The sequence below is a fragment of the Carassius gibelio genome, chromosome A11 (assembly GCF_023724105.1).
Source record: "Carassius gibelio isolate Cgi1373 ecotype wild population from Czech Republic chromosome A11, carGib1.2-hapl.c, whole genome shotgun sequence".
In the NCBI taxonomy this organism is placed as follows: domain Eukaryota; kingdom Metazoa; phylum Chordata; class Actinopteri; order Cypriniformes; family Cyprinidae; genus Carassius; species Carassius gibelio.
This window is the reverse complement of record NC_068381.1, coordinates 2897697-2922320: the sequence shown is the minus strand read 5'-3', so window position 1 is coordinate 2922320 and position 24624 is coordinate 2897697. Positions and strand designations below refer to the sequence as shown.

Below are 24624 nucleotides of genomic sequence, written 5' to 3'. Positions count from 1 at the left end.
TTTTAGTCTAGCTCCATGTTCATTTTGACTCAAATTTCACGTGATCATTAAACTTAGCAGCAGAACACAAATCTACAAAAATGTTCAATATTTCTCATTATACAAGTGTCTACTGTAAAATTGAGATCATTTTACCAATCACACAAAGACCTTTAAAATGACACCAAACATGAAGTAGGAGAAACAACGTATTCACAAAATAACATCTTAGGGGAGAAGAGTAAGAGTAGGGTCAAGAGGAAGAGGGTCATAAATGAGCAAGAAGATGGGTGTTGTTTACTGTCCCTAAAGATCCCTTCTCAAGATCAGTTTTATTGTTTTATGGTTTTGCATGCCGCATGGCATCTGTTTTGTGTGAGTTCCTGAGTTTATTGGCTTCACATGGAATTAATGTCATCAAGAAATTATTTCACTCCTTTCAAACATGTAAAAGCAAAAACTCTGAGATGACCTTAGAGGACTAGTTGTAACACAATGGGCCCTATCATACACCCGGTGCACTGCTGCGCAAGGAACGGTGCAAGTGTTTTAGCTAGTTTCAGCCCAACACAGTTCTCATTTTTCCATCCTCCGTCGCTTTGTTTAAATATCAAATGCATGTTCTAAAATCATCAGGAAGCCAATGCAAAGACGACGCCAGCACCGGAAAATGCTGGATTATTTCCTCGTGCCCATCAACAGTCTAGCTGCAGAATTTTTAACGAGCTGCAACGTGAGAAAAGGTTTTAATACAGCCCCAAATATAGAGTTGCAATAATTAAATCTATATGAAACAAAAGCACAAATTAGTTTCCATGTCATGAAAAGACCAGATTCTGGCAATGATCTGCAATTGTAAGAAGCTACTACTACTACAAATTCAGTTTTTTTTTTTTTTTATCTATTTTAGGAATCTAAATATACTAATGTCAATTATTAGGTAAATAACAAACTGAAACAACTAAAACATTTTTATTCACACATCTGAAAACCTCGATAACAGCTTGCATTCTTGCTGAAAATGTTTTTATGCCCTTTCCCACTGTCTCTGTAGTTATTGACTTCCAAATAATAATAATAATAATAATAATAATAAATAAAAAATTGAAAATAAAAAATTGAAAATTAAAAATTGAAAATTAAAAATTTAATTAAATGTATGCATTTAGCAGACGCTTTTATCCAAAGCGACTTACAGTGCATTCACCCTATGAATTTGCGCTCGATAGCACAGTGCTCAACCAATTGAGCTACAGGAACACTAATAATAATAATAATTAATTATTATTATTATTAATTATATTAATAATACTACTAATAATAATAATAATACAGTGCTTTACTAGTTTTTCCTCCTTTCTTGTAAAATGGTAAATTTGAAAATTCCTGGATAATAATAATTATATTTCAGCAATACAAGTACTACTTTGACTAAAGAGCTTGTACATACTGGTAGAATAACCATTACAGAAACATAAAAAATTATAGTTATGGTAATTACCAATACTGTAAGTTTAGGGTAGCTGTGGCACAAACATTACATTGAGTGGTGGTCTAATAAATTTGTTAAGCACTATATATATATTTATGTGACCATGGACCACAAAGACTTAAGTGTACAATTGTCAAAACTGAGATAATTTTGACACATATAATGTTTTTATTTATTTATTTATTTTTGGCTATTGCTTCAAATATACCCCAGCGACTTCAGACTGATTGTGTGCTCCAGGGTCACATTTATATATTCAGAAAAAAAAGAAACATCAACTCACAATCAACTACTTTTTTATTATTTTTATTTATTTTATTTTAATTTTTTTTGGTGAACTGTTCCTTTAATGATATGCTTCACATGTAAGATATTTAGGTGGCTTCTACGATTGATGCAGAAGTCCAAAGTGAAGACGTTATTTCAACATAAAAGCTTGGAATGACAGCTCTGAAGAGAAAAGCAATAACCATAAACATACATAATCAAATACAAATATTTATTCTGAAATCAAAACAAAAGTCATGACATTTGTAGAATTATAAAATAAATAAAAAAACATTATTTTCATATCGTTAAAGTATAAATCTGTGTTTTTTTTTTTTTTTTTTGGTCTATAAGATTTTTTTTCTCTTCATGGTTCAGTAGTAAAATGTTACACATCAATATTCCAAGGTAATTAATACCTCTATGACTACATGACTGAACATGATGCTTCTGAACCCAGAACAGATATGCTGTTTTTTTGACCAATTGAGAATCCAGTTCCCAGGATTTTGGCCTCCACCCCATCCAAACCAGCAGATGCACCCGTGTCAAATCCAAGTCCCACTTTCACACCAACTGGACCGACACTAGCTGATGCACTGGCGACTTCAGCTCGAGCCATTGCTTCGACTTTAACCGGACTGACTCCAGCACCCAATGAAGTGCTTGGACCTTTGGTTTCTGCCTCAAATATGCTGTATTCAGCACGAGCTCGTCCAGCTTGTGCAACTTCTGCAAATAATCTAAAGTCTGTCAAATCTGAAAAATAAGATTCATTTTTAACATAATAATTGCCAACCTGAATGGTATTTTGTTGTCTGTTCAATCTGTCAGTCGTGTTAATTCTAGATATCATATCTTGAGCTTTTGGCTTTTTTACAGTAGCCTCTGCGACTTCATTAATGTCACGGTTCTGCCTCTGTTTGGTAGAAGATTCTTCATCTGCAAAAGAAACAAATGTGTTTTAATGCAGTTTAAACAGACACAGATGTTTAGAAAAGCTTTATATAAATGTATGCCATTTTGAACTAAATATTGTAAATGTAAAAATTTGGTTTTACTCAACCTTGCGAGATAATATTTCTGTATTTGGTGTGATTCAGTCTGAGGTTTGCCTGCATCTTCATAGTATGTTAGTAATACTATATTTTTTACTTAATATATAACATTTATTTTTTGGGAATATTTAGAAACATATCACAAACTGCATTGAGAAAAGTAAGAAGTAAATAAATACACAAAATGAAATTAACAAAAAAATGCTAAAATTTAGAGTTTATGCAAAGTCAGTTTCAGTGAATACAGACCAACTATTACAATACACTTACCCCTCTCATCTTCTTCACGGTGGAATTGTTTGATAGAAGGTATATCAGATTCTTCATCTGCAAATAAAACAAATTAGCTCTAATGCTGTGCAAACAGACAGAAATTTAGAAAAAAAAACACACTTTATATGAATTTATTATTTGTCACTGAACATTACAACATTGTAAATGTAACACGTTGGTTTTAAAAACTCATTTTATATATATTTTAAATATGTCAAACATTACTTATTCCATATACAGAGATTGCACTCTTAGTATTTCAGATTATTTAGTGTTATGTAAATGTAAAAAAATTGTAAAAGTTTTTTTAATGTCAGTAAATATAGACCATCTATTTAAATTCACTTACCACTTTCATCATGCCTATTGTAGCTTAATTGTCGGTTTTCAGACATTTTAGGGAGCAACAAGTTCTCAGTCTCAGTAGGTCTTTGATGGAGCGATGCAGGATCTGTGTCTGGTCAGTCCTGCATCTCCTTATATATAGAGCATCAACTGAAAGTGAAAGAGAAAAAGCAAGAAAACCTGCAATGCATAATTTTTACTGACTCATCCTCCACCCATGCCCCACCCAATACCCTTCAAATAAATGTTTTGATATTATCTACTGTATATTTTACATCTTATTTGGAAGATTTTATATCTGCTTTTTTTATGTATGTGTGTCAAAGACGTTATAAGATGTCTGCATGAAAAGAAATTTACAAAAGTGATTTTATGTCCATAGAAAGCACATTAAATGTAAGTAAAGTGAACTTTTAAGGTTTCAAATAACTTTTTAGAGAATAAAATGTCAAAATTTGGTTGAAATAATGTTAGATTGTAATTCAGTGTAACACAATATTTATGTAAAGATTCAAACAACATGCTTATTCTGACGTGTACATATTAAAATATATAAAAGAATACAGGAGCATATAAAATATTATTGTGCTTTAAATTAGTACAAAAATATTACTGACAAATGGACAAATCCTAGGATAATTTTTTAAAATTTAAAATTACATCTAATTAGTATTTGGGCTGATATGTCATTAATTGATTTTTGTTGTAAATATGCCTGACATGAATATTACACAGAGTGACATTTTGGTGGGTCCATAAATCAAGAAAAAAGTTATGATATATATATTTTTTAAACAAAACAAAATTGTACTTAAATTAAACAAATGTAACAATGTAGCAATGTTACACTTGTTTTTATGCCTAACCCCTTTTTCGTTTTTTCCTCATTCAGTAACATCTGTATCCGCCATTCATTCATCCATCCACCAGAGCCGTTTGCTGGGATATAATGGAAGAACTACAACGTGAAAGGCAAACAGAACTCACACCTACAGATTGTCTCCCTGACTGTCATTATGTCCCTGGGTCTCTCCTCCAACGAATTATACAATTGGTGCATACATCGTTGAGCTCCGGGCATCCTGGAATTCAATGGACAGTAGAAATGGTTCATAACTCCTTTTGGTGGCCTAATCTCTTTAATAACGTTTCTATGTATGTAAAGTCTTGCAGTGTGTGTGCTCAGACCAAGACACCACAAGAACTACCAGCTGGTCTTCTTGAACCCCTACCAATTCCTCAACGCCCCTGGTCACACCTGGCCGTGGACTTCATTACAGATCTTCCCTGGTTATTATTGATTGTTTCGTTAAGTCATGCAGTCTTATCCTGCTCAGGGGCCTACCCACAGCTATGGAAACTGCACAAGCATTGTTTCACCATGTTTTCCATATTTATGGAATACAAGAGGATATCGTTTCTGATGGGGTTCACAATTTACATCTCGTGTGTTGCAAGCTTTCTGTAAGCAACTGGACACTATCACATTGGCTATCACCCCCAGACTAATGGACAGGTTGAGAGATTAAATCAGGAACTGCGGCGTTATCTAAGATCTTAATGTAGTCGGGAACAACAACGTTGGAGTGACTTTTTACTTTGGGCAGAATATGCACAGAACTCACTCACTCATTCATCTACAGGACTCACCCCCTTCAAGTGTGTTCTATATTATCAACCTCCCATGTTACCTTGGTCTGGGGAACCTTCTGAAGTACCTGCGGTGGACGATTGGGTCAGAAGAAGTGAACGTGTGTGGGACAGTTCCCATGTGTGGCTGCAAAGAGCGATCAGAGCTCAGAGGAGCAAGGCACAACGCACGAGGCATCCCCATCCCAACTACAACCTGTAAGTCGTTTAATCGCTGTGCCAAGAGAAATCTGAATCACCCACCGAATCTTGCAGAGAAGGCGAGAGTGAACAGGAGCAACTTTTGGTAAGTATTCTGATTAATTATCTCCCTTGACTTTATGCCTCCACGTTCCCCCAATAGCCTCATCGACAGTAAAAGATTGCCTGCGAGCTTCTCCTCCTGTCCATACGGTAATTTCTCTACTGTGCGAAAGAGAGTCGCTGGTTATGACGCAATCGTTAGCCTATTTTTTACAAAAACTGCTGCTACGGGACCATAACATAAGATACAAGGTAATGGAGCCTTTTATACATTTTTGTGTTTTTTTTTAATAGAAATAATAAATGGACAAATGTAGTCTTTAAACGCCTCAGATGTAAAGTTATTCACTGTCAAAGTGACGCCAAAATGAATGGGAGTCAATGGAATGCTAACAGCAGGTGGGGGTCCGCTATCCAATGGCGGCGCCCAGGGGTGCTTCAAAAAAATATGAAACCCTGCCCTCCTGGTTATAAGCCATGTTGTTTGTGCATCATGTTGCAAAGTATTGCCAGTTTTCCCTGTCTCTACCATGCATTTTTCATAGTCATGGATTGTTTTCTAGTGCATGTCTTTTGCCTGCCTTTGACCTTGTCTTTTGGATTGCTGATTTGGATGTGTTTGCTATCTGGACTGACGCTATGGTTTATTGCCTGGTTATTGACCACAATATCTGCTCTCCGTTTGCCTCTGTTTGTGCTGTTGGGCTTAATAAAACTCTGCACATGGATTCAAACCCACAACCGAGTCAGTCCTCGTTACACATGTGCATATTTAATATTTAATCTGGAAATTATAATCATATAATTAACTACATTTTTTGAAAAAAATTACCTTTAGCTACTTAAAATAAAATCAATTTCTAATAAAAAAATAATTTGTTAAGCTGGGTGAGTTCCTCTTACTTTACTTAATATTAATGCAATACATGTGACCCACTAGGAAAGCAAGAACAGATTTAGATAACATATTTGCGATCTGGCAACCGATCCAGTGTGTATTTGGGTTCTAGAGCGGTCTTCTTGGTTTTCTATTTACAGCGGGGTTTTTAAAAAAATTATTATTATTATTTAGCCAATCACAGACAAATCTGTTGATTTCCTGAACACAATGGCCAATCAGAAACGTTTATGGTAGAATCCACTCAGCGCATGGTTTTCTCTCATAACATGTGCTCTACTTTTTTTTTCCTTAAACGCTTTTTTGGAGTTGACAGCTTCTAAAATGTACTACTTGTGTTTTTTAGCTTGTTTGCTGTAAACCTTGTCACACAACAACTTTTAAGCATTGTTCTGTTTTTTTTTTTTTATAAATCATAAATTACAAAAAGCCTTCTTTCAGTAATACAAAGTCAATGGAGATGGTTGGATTGTTTTGTACAGCCTAAACGTGCTCTGTCTCTATACATGATGTAAACAATTCAATTCAAGTTTATTTGTATAACACTTTTTAAGATACAAATAATTGTAAAGCAACTTTACAGAAAATTATGTTTCTACAATATTTAGTAGCTTATAAGTGGTGATCGGTTTATGTGCATATGACAGAAATTTTCAGAAACATCAATACAAGACATATTTAACCAGACGATGAACACTATTAACAGCAATTATTATATGATGCAATCACACTTGTAGCAATATTTGTTAGTTCTGCTTGTTGATTCAGGGTTAGCATCATCTGAGGTCCTCTGAGGGTCAGCATCATCTTTTCTAAGGTGTTCTGGATCCAGACTGGAGCTTGTGTAAATCATAGTTATGTATCCTAGTTCTATAACAGAGAAACAAATAGCTGCTGTTCCAACCAAATAAAATTAATTAGTTTAACCCGAGCTAAAGAATAATTTAAAAATCAGTTGCCAGATTTTTTTCAGTGTAAATTGTATAAATAGAAGAGAAGAGGACTGATGCAGATATTAAAAGTCTCCAGAAAGTCCTGTGAACATATTATAACAGTTACACTGGGAATGACAGTACTGAAGAGGAAATCAGTAAACATTTTGATAAATGTTTATTTGTGTAGCACTTTTCACAATACATTATGTTTCAAAGCAGCCATACTATTAATTCTTGTTTCAATTTTACAATTACTGTAGGAAGTATTGTTATCAGATACAGATCAAGTTAATATCCATATGGCAGTAATATATTCACATATAGTCATTTAGTAGACACTTATATTCAAATGGACTTACAAATGAGGATGATTGAAGCAATCAAAATCAACAAAAGATCAATGATACACAAGTGCTATAACAAGTCTCGGTTATCTTATCACAGTACATTCAGCAAGGCTTTTATAAATAATATTATCAATAAAAAGAAAACCGATAGAATACAAAAATAATAGAGTAAGCCATTGTTAGGTCTTTTTTTGCTTTTGTCAATTGTATAGTAAATGAAAAGAAAAAAATAGAATACAAAAAGATTAGAAAGCTAATGTTAGTTTAAATATTATTATTATTATTATATTATTATTATTATTGTTATTTAATATTAAAATATACTATAACATGCTATAAGGTTTGTTAACACTATTCAGTTAAGCACAGCAAACATGTTATGCAGCAATTATAACTTAAGCTTATAATAATTAAAATATAAAGATAACATTTGACAGTTTTGTATGTCGATCCAAAGTAGTCATCATCTGAAATCTCTGCAATTGTTGGGTCTAAACTTGAGTTGGCATTAACTAATGAAACACATCTGCATAACCAAATACAAATATTACTTCTGAAATTAAATAAACACCTCAACAATTGTAAAATTATAAATCTAAAATATTATAAAACATTGTTTTTACATTGTTAAAGTATAATTCTGTATATGTATTGCTCAACAACAAAACAAATTTTGAATTAAAAGCATTTTCTGGTTTTGACCTAATGGTTTGGTAGTAACAAAAAAAATAAATAGAAAAACATGTAGACGGTATGTTTTTTTCACCCCCTTTTCAGTGTGTCACCAGTAAGACTCGTGACAGTGATTATTAGGTTTGTTCCTAAACAGTGTCACCTTTCAAAAGAGACCAAAACTTATACTTAGTTGAGGCTCCTTTTGCCTGAATTCCTGCAGCAATGCGGCGTGGCATGGAGTCGATCAGTCTGTGGCACTGCTCAGGTGTTATGAGAGCCCATGTTGCTCTGATAGTGGCCTTCAGCTCTTCTGCATTCTTGAGTCTGGCATATCGCATCATCCTCTTCACTATACCCCATAGATTTTCTATGGGCTTTAGGTCAGGCAAGTTTGCTGGCCAATTAAACCAGGTACTGGTAGCTTTGGCACTGTGTGCAGGTGCCAAGTCCTGTTGGAAAATGAAATCTGCATCTCCATGAATTTGGTCAGCAGCAGGAAGCATGATGACCTCAGAAAACACAGTGGACCAACACCAGCAGATGACATGGCACCCCAAACCATCACTGACTGTGGAAACTTTATACTGGACCTGTATAAAGTGGATTGTATGTCTCTCCTCTCTTTCTCCAGACTTTAGAAACAGACTTTCTAAAGGAAATTCAAAATTTACTTTCATCAGAGAACATAACTTTGGACCACTCAGCAGCAGTCCAGTTATTTTTGAAGCGAGACGCTTCTGACGCTTTCTGTTGTTCAAGAGCGGCTTGACACAAGGAATGCGAAGCTGAAACCCATGTCTTGCAGACGTCTGTGTGTAGTGGTTCTTGAAGCACTGACTCCAGCGGCAGTCCACTTTTTGTGAATCTCCCCCACATTTTTGAATGGGTTTTGTTTCACAATCCTCTCCAGAGTGCGGTTATCCCTATTACTTGTACACTTTTTCTACCACATTTTTCCCTTCCCCTCGCCTCTCCATTAATGTGCTTGGACACAGAGCTCTGTGAACAGCCAGCCTCTTTTGCAATGACCTTTTGTGTCTTGTCCTCCTTGTGCAAGGTGTCAATGGTCATCTTTTGGACAACTGTCAAGTCAGCAGTCTTCCCCATGATTGTGTAGCCTGCAGAACTAGACTGAGAGAGCATTTAAAGGCCTTTGCAGTTGTTTTGAGTTAATTAGCTGATTAGAGTGTGGCACCAGGTGTCTTCAATAATGAACCTTTTCACAATATTCTAATTTTCTGAGATACTGAATTTGGTATTTTCCTAAGTTGTCAGTTATAATCATCAAAATTAAAAAAATTAAATAAAACATTTAAATTAACATTTGAAATATATCAGTTTGTGTGTAATGAATGAATATAATACACAAGTTACACTTTTTGAATGGAATTAGTAATATAAATCAACTTTTTGATGATATTCTAATTATATGACCAGCACCTGTAATCCAAGTGGCTCAAGAACAGCATGCAGTTTACTTTAGGTATGGATCTGTGTCTGATCATTACTGCCACTCCCTATATACACAGACTATGCATCAACTGAAAGTGAAACAGAAAAGGGAAAAGCCATGTCATGTGTTTATGGCAAGCTGTTTTAACAATTATTCCTTAATGTACTAATATATTCATGCTAGTAAAAAAAACAAATAACCCTCTAACACTATCTACTCTTTATCTACTTGTCTTCTTTTTAATTGTTATGGTAAAAATAACCTGACCTTCTAAAACTAGCTATATCTATTTATCTCTTTTCTATCTACTTATTATAAGCAAAATGGCTTGCATTTAGGGTATTGCGTCAGACTAACCATGACTTGACACAACACTTATATATTATTTATCTTTTGTTGGTTTTGATTGCTTTTTTAGCTCTCATCTGTAAGTCACTTTTTGTTAAAAGTGTCTGCTTATTAATTAAATGTTGGGTACTTCATTAAATGCAAATACTTCACTTACTTAATATTGTTCTAGGTTTGTGCCAGCTTTGTTTTATTTCAATACAGCTATGAACAGGAGGAACTTCACTGATTTTTAAACAATAGTGCAGCATTATTGCACAGTGCTGTCCCAACATCACAGGAACAACTGTTAAAAATGGTTCCATGGAGAACCTCTAACATCCACAGAACCTTTCCATTTCATTCTCTATAGCAAAATAAGTTTTTCTTCTGATATTTTAAAATGTTCTCTTTACTAAAAATGGTCATTTTAAGAACCTTACTAAACGGTTCTTTGAGGAGCCAACAACACCAGAACAACAACACTTCAGATCCAGTCAGTTTTTTATTTCTCTCATTGAGCATCCAGATACTTCTGACACAGATATGTTTATTGTTTTCTTTGTTCTCCTCTTTGGTTGTCATTGTTACTAATGTCATTAGTTTGTTCTGTTCAGCTGTGTATCATTAATTTACCTCGTTTGTCAGTATATTTAAGTTCAACCTTTTCCTGTGTTTGTTGTCCGGTAGGTTTAAATAAGTTAAATAAGTGTTTCTAAATCTAAAATAAACAGTGTTACCATATTGTTAAAAGCGCTAGATGTATAATCCTTGTTATTAGCGGTGGCCGTTAAGTGAACTGCAGGCAGCAAGTTATTGCTCATGCTCCCAAAGATCAAGACTGAACTTGATTCAAGACCCTGATATACTTTCGGCAAAAGTTTATTTTATTCATGGCTCAATAACAAAGCAAACACACAACAAGAATGACAGCGGTGAAAAAGCAGCAGTTTAGAAAGCATGTTATCACAATGTGTATACGTTTGCACAAACTCTGCGATTCAACTGCAAGTAATTAATTAAAATGACACTGTTGCACTGTTGATTATAAAGTATATTTGAGATAAATCTGGCTCTGTGGGACTATATTTGAATTAAATGATTTTCTTTGCATGATACTTTGATCGAATGGCTCTTTCGGTGTTCTCCTGAACAAGTTATCTGCGTATTTAAAGCTCAACAACAATACTAATTATGCATTAAAATGGGTAAAGTCTTTAAAAAGTTTCTGCTTTTGTCTTGGTTTTGTAATGAAATGTTTCATTGTTCACAGATAATTAATACCTGTCTGATTACATGACTGAACATGATGCTTCTGAACCCAGAACAGACACACCGGTTTTTGGACCAAGTGAGACTCCGGTTCCCAGGAATTTGAATTCCACCCCACCCAGACCAACAGATGCACCCGTGTCAAGTCCAAGTCCCAGCTTCACACCAATTGGACCGGCTTTAGCTGATGCACTGGCAATTTCAGCTCGAGCCATTGCTCCAGCTCCAACCACACTGACTCCAGCACCAGCTGAGGCGTTTGGACCTTTGGCTTCTGCTTCAAATACACTGTATTCAGCACGAGCTCGTGCAACTCCTGCTTCTGCGTAAACTCCAGCCTTAGGAATCCTCTCTCCAGGTTTGTTTTCAAATGCTTCAGCATATGATCCACTTCGAGCATACTTGTGTTCTGCATAAGCACTTGCTGTTCTGTCATACGTGTCAATTACATTTACAACTTCAAGCGCATCAACATTAACTGACGCAAGTTGCACACTTGGCTTTTTTGTAAAACCCTTTTTGTTTTTCCATGTTATCTTCTGTTTTCCTTTTTTTGGCTTTTCTCCATGAAGTACATCACATTCTTCATCTGCAAAAAAAACGAATGATGTTTATTGCAGTTCAAATAGCTTTATACAAACTCATGCAATTTTACATTAAACATTAGAACATGTGACAAGTTAGTTTTACTCAACCTTGCAAACTGTAGGTTCTGTATTTGGATAAATTAATACACAATAAAACACATACATTGACAAATAACACTAAAATGTAGAGTAATTTCAATGTCAGTAAATATAGACCAGATATTTAAATAAACGTACCACTCTCCTCTTCTTCATGGTGGAAATGTTTGGTAGTGGGTAAATCAGATTCTTCATCTGCAAATAAAACAAATGAGCTTTAATGTTGGGCAAATAGACAAAGACATTTAGAAAAACAACTTTACATGAATTTTTTGATGAATCATTTTTCAATGAACATTAGAACATTGTAAATGTGACAAGTTGGTTTAACAAACACATTTTATTTTTTTTTATTCATGTCAACAATAACTTATTCCACATACAGAGATTGCACTCTCAGTGTTTGGGATTATTTAGACATACATACCAGTGTTATATAAATTTACAACATTTTTAATTTTCATTTGTGGTTAATTAAAGGTTTTTAATGTCTGTAAATATAGATCATCTATTTAAATTCACTTACCACTTTCATCATGCCCATTGTAGCTTAATGGTCGGTTTTCAGTCATTTTAGGGAGCAACAAGTTTTCAGTCTCAGTAGGTCTCTGATGGAGTGTTATAGGATCTGTGTCTGGTCAGTCCTGGCACTCCTTATATACGCAGAGTAGTGCATCAACTGAAAGTGAAAGAGAAAAATCATAAAGATCTGCATGGCGTTTAACTGGAACAACCTAAGACCCTGCTCACAATGAATGACATCATATTCTGTTCGTTGAAGTGTCTGAAATATACAAATCTAGTTTGATTGTCTCTTAAGACTCTGTTGATGCAAAGCTGACAAAAATTCAACACGCGCACATACTCAAAAAAATAAAGGTTCTTTATTTGCATCTTTGTTTTCATGAAGAACCTTTTGCAATCTTTATAGCAAAAAAAAAATCCTTTAAATATGTAAAGGGGTGATGAGATGAAAAACTAAATTTGACTTGATCTTCTGGCATGCGAAGGTTTAGGAACCCCTTTCAGAATCTGTGAAAATGTGAATGTTTAACAAAATAAGAGAGATCATAATAAATGCATGTTATTTTTTATTACTGTCCTGAATAAGATATTTTACATAAAAGATGTTTGCATATAGACCACAAGACAAAAAAAAATGCTGAAATTATTAAAATAACCCCATTCAAAAGTTTGGGAACCCACTGCAAACTGCAAAGTTGTTTTTTATTCATGGCTTGGAAGTAAAAAGAAGTTAGAAATGTTTTTGTAGCAACATACTGTGAGGGCAGCAATTCTATGAATATGGAAAAATGTGCTGCGCACTTTCCTCTCAATAACAAAGCAAACACAAAACAAGAATGACAGCGGTGAAAAAGCAGCAGTTATGAAAGCATGTGGTTCTTAATACTGTGTGTGGTTACCTGGATGATCCACAACTGTCTTTCTGTTTTGTGATGGTTGTGCATGAGTCCCTTGTTTGTTCTGAACAGTTAAACTGAGAACTGTTCTTCAGATAAATCTTTAAGGCCCAGCAGATTCTTCAGTTTTCCAGCATCTTTGCATATTTGAATCCTTTCCAGCACTACTGTATGATTTCGAGAACCATTTTTTTACACTGAGGACAATTGAGGCACTCAAACACAACTATTAATAAAAGGTTCAAATGTTCACTGATGCTCCAGAAGGAAACAAGATGCATTAAAAGCTGGGGGGGGGGGGGGGGGGTAAATTGTACTTAATTAGTGTTCTGGAAAACAAACAAGTATCTTCTGTTGCTTACGAAGGGCAGAACTAAATGGAAAAAAAATACATAAAAAAAAAATAAGAAACATTTGGACATCTTCATCATGTTCAAAAATTTTCATCCCCAGCTCTTAATGCATCTTGTTTTCCTCTGGAGCATCTGTAAATTTTTGAACCTTTTTTACACATATTTGAAAAATGATTGCCTGTAAAGTTATGTAGTCATAACATCTACCAGCAGGTGCATAAGTGCTGAATTAAAACTTGTTAATTGTAACCAATGTTAGACTGGAGGATGTTTCCAGATTTTTCTGAGGACTCTGAATAAAGTGGGAGGATTCAGGCTCAGCGAGATAAACAGCATTACTGCACCATTAGACTAAGTGATGTGAAACTGGAGGATGCTATTTCAGATTCATGATTGATAATGATGTTGGGGAATGGATTGGTACCCCCTGAGTGACTTGATAGCCTATATTACTGATAATTATCTAACTTAAGGGTTTTCAAAGGGTTTTTCTGTGTCTAATCATTACTGCTACCCCGATATATACACAGAATAGGCATCAACTGAAAGTGAAACAGAAAAGGGAAAAATCCTGCAATGCGTTTATGGCAAGCTGTTTTAACACTAATGTCCTAATATTTTCATGCTACTAGTAAACTACTTATTACAACTAGTACTGTATACTACTATGTTCCATTACTTATTTAGGACTAGTACTAGTACTGTTACTTATTTAGTATTCTTTAGGTGCTACTGCCTTTAAAGGTTCTGTATGTAAGTTTTTGACTCTACTAAAGTCAAAAGTCTACCGTTTCAGTGTGTTCAAAGTTCTGTTACTTAATACCAGTAAGACTTACACTGATTGTGAGGTTTATTCCTAAACAGTGTCACCTTTAAATAGAGACCAAAACCATGCATATACTCCAAGTGGCTCAAGAACAGCATGCAGTTTACTTTCGATATGGATCTGTGTCTGGTCATTACTGCCACTCCCATCTACACAGACTATGCATCAACTGAAAGTGAAACAAAAAAGGGAAAAGATATGCCATGTGTTTATGGCAAGCTGTTTTAACATTTATTCCTTAATGTAATAATATTTTCATGCTAGTAAACTATTTAATTACTACTAGTATACTATTATCTGTTCCATTAAGAACTAGTACTTATTCATTGGCTACTAGTGCTTATTCATCTACTTGTTAATAGTATTTTAATATGGATTAGTATTAATTATAACTAGTTTAATTTTTCAGTTACTAACTTTTCAGGATGCATACCAAAGATGTCAGTCTGAGTAACATAATTGTATGTGAAACTTTCTGTTAAGTGTAACATTTGATGAAAGTCAAAAGTGAATTAAAAATAATAAAAAAATAGGTTAGTGTGCTATTGATCAAATATACTTGTTGAAGACAACTTCTCAGCTCTAGAAGTTCAACGAGACATGCACATTACAAGGTTCTGACCTCTACAGGAGAAACTATTCATCAGCATTTCTGTACGATCTCAAGAGCTACAGATCTTTTTACCTAAAAATAAAACACAAATTAAAAATCAACAATAAAATGTAGAGTTATTTCAATGTCATTTAAATGTAAAATACACATACTACTCTCGTCTTCTTCAGGGTTTGATAGTGGGTATATCAGATTCTTCATCTGCAAATAAAACAAATTAGCTCTAATGCAGTGCAAACAGACACAGACATTTAGAAAAAAACACACTTTATATTAATTTATAATTTTTCAATGAACATTAGAACATTGTAAATGTATCAAGTTGGCTTTGAAATCACATTACATATTTTTCTTTTATGTCTTTTTAAGTCCTTTTTTAGGACTTCCATGTACAGAGATTGCACTCTCATATTTGGGATTATTTAGACATACATACCAGTGTTATGTAAATTTTTTATTGTAATTAATTAAAGTTTTGCCTACTACAGTAATCACAAGCAGCACCAGAAAAGCAATACAACTTACAATCAGTGATTTTCTACACTGGATACTGTTCCAAAGAAGAAACAAGCTCGTTTACTGTACATCTTAGAGAGTCTCAGGATGAGTAAATAAAATACATGGAAGTAATTTCCAAAGCATCGTGTCATTATATATTAACAGTCACACTTGTTGATAAATGAATTGTCTAATTACTTCTAATGACGAAGCTCGATATAGCCTATAGCTTATACTGTATATAGTCAATATTATGCTTTTAATAAATGTTGGTGATTGTGGTGAAACCTCTATATAACCCAATTATGTTTGCTATTGTGTTGCTTGCCAATTTATTTAATCAGAATACACTATTGATTCTAGTTAGTGAAAACTGATTTCCTGTAAAATGATGTAGTCACTTATTTAACTCAAGGGTTTTCAGAGAAAGTGAAACAGAAATGGAAAAACAATGGCAATGCGTTTATGGCAAGATGTATTAACATTTAATCCTTAAAATGAACTAGTATGCTACTATTTAATTCTACTTTACTTAAGAAATTTTGAACTTTTCAGGATAAAAGCCAAACATCTCAGTCTCTAAATAGCATAATTTATTTAAGCCACAAAATAAACTTGATTCTCTAAAAGAAATATAATGAACTACACAAAAAGCATTTGAAATGTCTGCACAATGTTTTATAATTACCCAAAAATCAAATGTAGTTCCTCCTTTATGTAACATAACACACTCACAGGCATCAGTCACTTCACTGAATGCTTGCCAGCTATAAGAAATGAATAATTATTATGAAACATCTGTTTTTAAATCCACATCATTTGAATATCACAATATTGATACCTCTCAAAAAAATAATGTGCACAAACTCAGGGTAAACAGAGGTTCAGGGAGGATATGCATAAATTGGCTCGGTGAAATTGAAACACCAGGGAACTAAGTGAAATGGTTCCTGATGAAAACAAGACATTGTAATATATATTTTGACAGACATTTTCTTAAATGCACAAACTATATGCTTTCTGATTCCGTTTCGGACATCCCTGATTTGAATGTTTTCAATAATTTCAGTATAGTCCAATTTGACTCTCAATTTGACTTAAATAATGGCCTTATCTAGCGAAAGGATTGGTCATTTTCTAAAAAAAAAAAAAAAACATTTTATAAACACAAATACTAGTTGTGCACTAGCTCAACTTCACACATTATGCAATCACGTAATGTGAAGAACAGAAGAACACAGAAAAAGTTCTTTTCAGTGTATTGCATAAATGGAAAAGTTCTGATGCAGAATTGTAACAGTTACAATACACTGGGAATGATAGTATTGACAAAAGCAATAAATATTCAATTCAAGTTTATTTGTACTGTATAGTACTTGCTTCTAAACAGCTTTAGAGATAATTCTTGTTTCAATGTTACAGCTGGGAAATATTCTGTTACCAGCCACAGATCAAAGTAATATGTGTGTAATATACATATAAAATATTATGAGGATAACATCATAAATTCAGTTAAGCATACACAACAAACATGTTGTGCAGAAATTACCGAAATTGCAACCTGTGTTCATAATAATTACAATATAAGGATAATATTTGACAGTTTCATGTCGATCTAAAGTTTCCATCAACTGGAATCTTCAGAGTTGTTGGATCCAAACTGGAGTTGCCGTATTCTAATTAAACACACATATTTAACCAAATACAAATATTTATTCTTAAATGAAAACAGCTCAACAATTGTAGAAATATAAAATATAAAATAAAACTGTATATTGTAATATTCTTACAATGTAATTGTGTGTATTTATAACGTAACAATTTTGCTTGAAAATTTAATACATTAAAAAAAAATCTGTTTTTTTTTGTCTTCATGGTTCAGTACTAAAATGTTGCATATAAATATTAAAAGGTTATTAATACTTGCATAATTACATGACTGAACATAATACTTCTGAACCCAGAAAAGATACACTGGTTTTTGGACCAATTGAGATTCCAGTTCCCAGGATTTTAGCCTCCAACCCATCCACACCAACATATACACCAGTGTCAACTCCAAATGGTCCAGCTTTAGCTGATGCACTGGCAATTTCAGCTTGAGCCATTGCTCTAACTCCAACCACACTGGCTTCAACACCAGCTGAGGCGTTTGGGCTTTTGGCTTCTGCCTCAAATAAACTGAATTCAGCACAAGCTTGTCACACTTATTAATGTATTTAATAATGTAGACATAGCCTAAAACAGATATTTCCTGAGAAGTTCTAATCAACATCCTTGTTGATCCTTGAACATGTTATACTTGGTGAAATCGCAGGATGATTATAATACCTTTAAGTGCCGCACTCTGCTAGCAAATAACAAAATTTTGTATTTTTTCCATAATCATGAAAACTGTAACTTGTAAGCCAGTGTGACAAACAGAAATCAGAAGATTCCTAATGGAGAGCCCCCTGCCCCCTCATTGGTACTTAAGTATGATCTGCCCTGGACCCAGATTTGCAGAAATGGTAGCCTACACAATTATCTACTTAAAATCTTCAGTATAAAGTAGAATTTTAAGATTTCAGAAGAGAACAGAATAAATCAAATATAACAATTTATTATCTGTCAAGTAAAATTGTATCATGCCAATTACATAATGAAACAATTAGAAGCCGGTTTAGAAAAGATAATAGAATTGTGAATTGTATTTTCACAAAGCAGTTCTCATTGTTCCCGTCCTGTGTCACGTTGTTTAAATATCAAATGCATTTTCTAAAATCAACAGGAAGCCAATGCAGAGATGCCAGAACCGGAGAAATGCTGGATCTTTTCAATCATGAGTTGCAATGATCAAATCTGGATGAAATTATGCAGGAATCACAGTTTCCATGTCATGAAAACAAAAAGATTCTGGCAATGATCCGCAATTGTAAAAAGCTACTACTTTTACTTTTAGGCATTGACTTGTTTATCAAATTCCATTTTGTTTTTATCTATTTTAGGAATCTAAAAATACTACTGTCAATTTTTGGTAACAAACTGAAACAACGAAAACGTTTTATTCACACATAAAAAGCTGAAAACCTTGATAACATAAGATAACATTAGAAAACCTCGATAGCATTCTTGCTGGCATTGTTTTTATGCACTTTTCCACAGTCTCTGTTGTTATTGACATCCAAATAATAATAATAATAATAATAATACAGTGCTTTACTAGTTTTTCCTCCTTTCTTGTAAAACGGTAAATTTGAAAATTCCTGGATAATAATAATTATATTTCAGCAATACAAGTACTACTTTGACTAAAGAGCTTGTACATACTGGTAGATTAACCATTACAGAAACATAAAAAATTATAGTTATGGTAATTACCAATACTGTAAGTTTAGGGCAGCTAACTTTACATTGAGTGTTGGTCTATTAAATTCAACATTCGAATATATATTTATGTGACCATGGTCCACAAAAACTTAAGTGTAAATTTGTCAAAACTGAGATAATTTTGACCCATATAATGTTTTTCAATCAGGACCACTACCGTTAAGTATATTTATGACCATTATAATTGCATACAATTAGTGTTGGCGGTATGGTTATGTTCTGGGCAACACTCCACACGCCTGTCCATGGAGCCATGCTTGGACAGAGCGGGGAGAGCAGCAAGACAAACCACCCTGGGGTACAGAACAGAACCATTATAAGCATATATATAATTTACAATTCACAATTACGTGAGTTGTAAACGAAATGTGAGAGATTGCTTCCAATGATGAGACTGTAAAGAAAGAACAAAGTTAGATCGGATTACTGGTTGAGTTGGTGGAGTTGGGGTTGGAGGAGGGAGTTAATTGCAAGCAGCAATGCGATGGAAGAGACACTGAAGAATGGGAATTTAAATATACCGCAGGTGATAGGTGTCAAGACTGGATTAGTACACGTCAGGAACAGCTGACTGTCAGCTGATGCAAGCGTGACTAACGTGGCCTGACTGAACTAACGCTATGCTCAAATTTATTTTTTATTTTTTTTGCTATTGCTTCAAATATAACCCAGTGACTTCAGACTGCGTTTGTGCTCCAGGGTCACATTTATATGTTCAGAAAAAAATAAACATCAACTCACAATCAACTATTTGTTCCTTTAATGATATGCTTTGCATGTAAGATATTTTGATGAATTCTACGATTGATGCAGAAGTCCAAAGTGAAGACATTATTTTAACATAAAAGCTTGGAATGACAGCTCTGAAGAGAAAAGCAATAACCATAAACATACATAACCAAATACAAATATTTATTCTGAAATGAAAACAAAAGTCATAAAATTTGTATAATTATAAAATCTAAAACAACAACATTATTTTCGTGTCGTTGAAGTATAATTCTGTGTATTCAGTGACAGTACTAATTCTGCATTTAATCCGGTCAAAGTTAAAGTTAATGTTTTTTATTATTTTTTTCTCTTCATGGTTCAGTAGTAAAATGTTACACATCAATATTCCAAGGTAATTAATACCTCTATGACTACATGACTGAACATGATGCTTCTGAACCCAGAACAGATATGCTGTTTTTTTGACCAATTGAGAATCCAGTTCCCAGGAATTTGGCCTCCACCCCATCCTCACCAACAGATGCACCCGTGTCAAATCCAAGTCCCACTTTCACACCAACTGGACCGACACTAGCTGATGCACTGGCGACTTCAGCTCGAGCCATTACTTTGGCTCCAACCGGACTGACTTCAGTATCAAATGAGATGCTTGAACCTTTGGTTTCTGCCTCAAAAATGCTGTCTTCAGCACGAGCTCGTCCAGCTTGTGCAACTTCTGCAAATAATCTAAAGTTTGTAAAATCTGAAAAATAAGCTTCGTTTTTAACATAATAACTGTCGTCTGCAGTTGAATTTAGTGGTCTGTCCAATGTGTCAGTCGTGTCAATTTCAGATGTTGTATCTTGAGCTTTTGGCTTTTTTACAGTAGCCTCTGCGACTTCATTAATGTCACGGTTCTGCGTCTGTTTGGTAGAAGATTCTTCATCTGCAAAAGAAACAAATGTGTTTTAATGCAGTGTAAACAGACACAGATGTTTCGAAAAGCTTTATATACTGTAGATGTATGCCATGTTGAGCTGAACATTATAAATGTAAAAATTTGGTTTTACTCAACCTTGCGAGAGAATATTTCTGTATTTGGTGTGATTCAGTCTGAGGTTTGCCTGCATCTTCATAGTGTGTTAGTAATACTATATTTTTACTTAATATATTATACATTTTTTATTAAATAAAGACCCAATTTTACCCATTTTAATCAGTGTTTGGGAATATTTAGAAACATATAACAAACTACATTGAGAAAATTAAGAAGTACATAATTACACAAAATTAAATACATAAATTAACAAAAAACGCTAAAATGTAGAGTTTAATGCAAAGTCAGTGTCAGTGAATACAGAACAACTATTACAATGCGCTTACCATTTTCGTCTTCTTCATGGTGGAAATGTTTGATAGTGGCTATATCAGAGTCTTCATCTGCAAATAAAACAAATGAGATTTAATGCTGTGGAAACAGACACAAATGTATAGAAAAACAACAAGCTTTATATTAAAATGCACTCACCATTTTCATTTTGTCCACGACGGCTTAATTGAAGTTTTTTAGACATTTTATTATGTCACAAATTTTCAGTCTCAATTAGTCGCTGGTTGAGTGTCATTGAGCCTCAATCAGTGCCCCTGTCCCCTATATATACAACAACAACTGAAAGTGAAAGCCAAAAACGAGAAGTCTTGCGGTAGGTGTGATTGGAGCCCAAGCCCCTTGATCACTTTCGATCCCTTGTGGAGCCTGTGGTGTCATTTAAAAGAAATGTACAAATAGAAGTGGTGTATGATGAACACGTAAACTATGACTTGTAATATTTGTTATAATATGTCCTGTTACTTTTTAAATCAGAAGCCCTAGAGCATGACATCTTATCATGTCCAAAAAATACTAGTTTGGTTTGATGACCCCTTAACAAAAAATACAACACAACACATTTAAAAATTAAGATTAATTTTTTGCATCAATGGTGAAAATTTTATCCCAACATCCATGAAATCTTTCCGGTCAATTATCTTTTTGCAAGCTTTATTTTTATAAGTGTGTTTGCAGAAGTCACATACTCTTGCTTACTTGAAAGAGGATTTCCTGCAAAATCATGAAAGGGCCAGATCATCTTGAAACTTCAGCGTTTGCTTTGATTCCCAGACTCAAGGTGTGGGTTTTTAGCCTCTCTGTGTCATTACGAGATTTCTGGAACATTACCAGTAAATTACAGTTTTAATCTGGGATGAGAAGTTGTAACATTACCAGTAAATTAGGATTTTGATGCTACGATGAACATCCATCCATCCATTTATTCTCTACAAACTTTTTCTCTGTTAATGTGACAACGATGTGCTAGAAACAGGAAAACTTTTGCATACAGACAGGAATGTTGTCACAATTAGCCCTATATTATGCCAGGCCAGTAGCTTGTGATGTGACTCTCTGAAGAAACACTACACACCTCCACACATATAGTCCTGTAGTCTGTCATTGTTGTTTTGTTTGTCAAGTACTCACTCATACCTACAGGCTGAACACGTGATGTCATCGTTTTCACAAAAGCACATTTTTGATGATAAAGGTATCAAAGCACTGTTGTCGTGTAAATGAATGGCTATAAAAGGTTTTCATCTTTTAGTTGAAAAATGTGTCATGTAAACACCCCTTAAAAATAACATTTTCTAAAGGTGTGTCACAGAACAACCTTTGATGTTGGAAAAGCTGCCCTTTTCCAATGTACTAAGTTTTTCTCAAAGTTGAGTAACAAATCTAATGTAACCCCAAGATTCTTATATAGGTTTGAACATTGGCAGAAAGAGATCCTAAGTCCTAGTGGCCTAATATCATATATGGTATGAAATCCTATATTTCTTAAAAATGGCACCCAAGGGAAGCATGTAAAGTGAAAAAAGAAGAGGGCTTAAAACAGACCCTTGGGGCACACCACATGAAAAAGGAGTCAACGAAGAAGAAAACTTCCCAATGTTCACTGAGAAGGTTCTAATGTAAAAAAAATTGGAAAACATCAGAATTTTTTTTATTATTGGCTCCATCTGAAAGCATGTGATGGAGATTTACTGCAAATCATGGAACTGACTTCACTGAGGAGATGTGCATGACAATCTTATTGTGCAGTCTTAATATTTATATAGAATTGAAATCTGATAGAATTCTGTCCCTCCAATGAAAGTATTCACCCAAAAATGCTTCAAAATGATGTAATATGCTTCAAAAAGTTAATAAAGAGATTTTAAAAATAAATCCATGTGTATTGAGTGGTTTAATCCAAGTCTTCTGAAAAGACATGAGCAATGATGAACTTGATTTACCTGATATGATTTATTTATAGGCTTTTATTCACATATGAACAATTATTTGCAAACAGTGTTTGTAGTATCCAATTTTGGCATTTCAAGACATTTTATGCTTTCTTTTTCTTTCTGAATGTTTCTGAATGTTGTCTGTTCTCATCATCGTCATCTCGCTGAAGATTTGATGGAAAATCTGGCATTTAAGATATAGAATATTTTTTTTCCTAAAGTTTCTAATGATAACTTAGTGTTCTTCAGAGAAAATTACACTTTATACAAATAGACACTTGTTACACTTCCTCATGAATGAATATTGTCTAATTACTTCGAAAATCGCCACTTTATTAATATTTTCCCAAAAATCCAAAGTGTAAGCTCAGGTGTGCATCAATATATAACATAAAATTAACGACAATATGTAAAATATTATTATGATTTTTTTTAACTGCAGTTGAAAAGCATCCACATCTGAAAACTGCTACATATTTCTGTCAAGACCATGGATTAAAAAAAAACAGCATTTATATGAAACCGATATCTTTTGTAATATTCTAAACATCATGGTTTGATCAACTTCTTGCTGAATAAAAGTAATTTTTTTCTTGAAATGTTTCTCAAGCAACAAATCAGCATATTTTATTGATTTCTAAAGGATTTTGTGACACTGAAGACTGGAGTAATGATGCTGAAAATTCAGCTTTGATCACAGAAATAAATTACATTTTACATTATATTCACATAGAAATCAGATTTTTTTAACACATTTTATTTTTCAATAATATTTCACAATATTACACAATGTAAAAAAAATACTGTGTTAAAGAGAATTATTTTACAATAAATTACTGTAGTCAGAAATAAACTGTGAAATCAATGCATGCTGTCATTTTCTTACAAATCACTGAATGATGCTAACATTTACTGCTCTTGTTTTAGAGTGAAATACAGCTTCCATGAAGAAAGTCATCGCTAGTAAGCAGCTAACTAAGTTCAAACTAGATACATTAACATTTAAAGGATACAGGACAGTAATGCCATTTATTACACAGCTTTTTACCACAGAAGCCAGAAGAGATATTGATTAAAGATAAAATCTTGCCTTGGATCCCAATTACAGACACTAAATATGTAGAAACAGGTTTTAATAGACTCTAAAATGAAAACAATTAAAGTGAGAAAGCATTTTACCAAACCGAAAGGTCAATAAAATAATCATGCTGGTTTAGCTAAGATGATTCATGAAATATTAAGAGTAATAGACCTCACTATTAAACACCAACCAGGCCACTCGAAAGGTAACACAGCAATAGCTCATAATAATAATAATAATAATAATAATAATAATGAGGTTGAAAAACCAGCTCGAATGAAAGAATAGCAGAAATGAGAGAAACAAAACGTAATATTATTCATCAGACCAAATTAGACAACCAAGTGTGAGTTTAATATTTGAAGCTTTGACAGATATCACTTACAATATGATAACGGTTCAGAGACATAATTGAATAAGAAAAAAAAAAAAAAGAGATATTCAATACGTGACCCTGGAACACAAAAGCAGTCTTAAGTCGCTGGGGTGTATTTGTAGCAATAGCCAAAAAAAAAAAAAAAATTGCATGGG

At 33.7% G+C, this 24624-nt stretch overlaps 1 protein-coding gene across 2 annotated transcripts; it reads right to left on the bottom strand.

The window, feature by feature from the left end:
* Positions 1-2092: 2092 nt before the first annotated feature.
* On the bottom strand, positions 2093-21340 carry LOC128022011 (uncharacterized). 2 transcript variants are annotated; one of them, XM_052609208.1, is made up of 3 exons: positions 21220-21340; positions 21075-21131; positions 2093-2680 (listed from the first exon to the last, which is right to left on the bottom strand). In XM_052609208.1, the coding sequence occupies exons 1-3, from the start codon at positions 21263-21265 to the stop codon at positions 2166-2168; spliced, it is 618 nt and encodes a 205-aa protein (XP_052465168.1). In that variant the 5' UTR covers positions 21266-21340; the 3' UTR covers positions 2093-2165. The 2 variants fall into 2 exon arrangements, with proteins under 2 accessions (XP_052465168.1, XP_052465169.1); XM_052609209.1 differs by lacking the exon at positions 2093-2680 and adding an exon at positions 19739-20637.
* Positions 21341-24624: the final 3284 nt, after the last annotated feature.

Excerpts from the sequence above, each read along its gene's own strand:
- LOC128022011 (XM_052609208.1), bottom strand. The coding sequence starts at position 21,265 with ATGTCTAAAAAACTTCAATTAAGCCGTCGTGGACAAAATGAAAATG. Across the intron at positions 21,132-21,219 it reads TCGTGGACAAAATGAAAATG|ATGAAGACTCTGATATAGCC; the intron begins GTGAGTGCATTT and ends TTTTATTTGCAG. Across the intron at positions 2,681-21,074 it reads CCATGAAGAAGACGAAAATG|ATGAAGAATCTTCTACCAAA; the intron begins GTAAGCGCATTG and ends TTTCTTTTGCAG.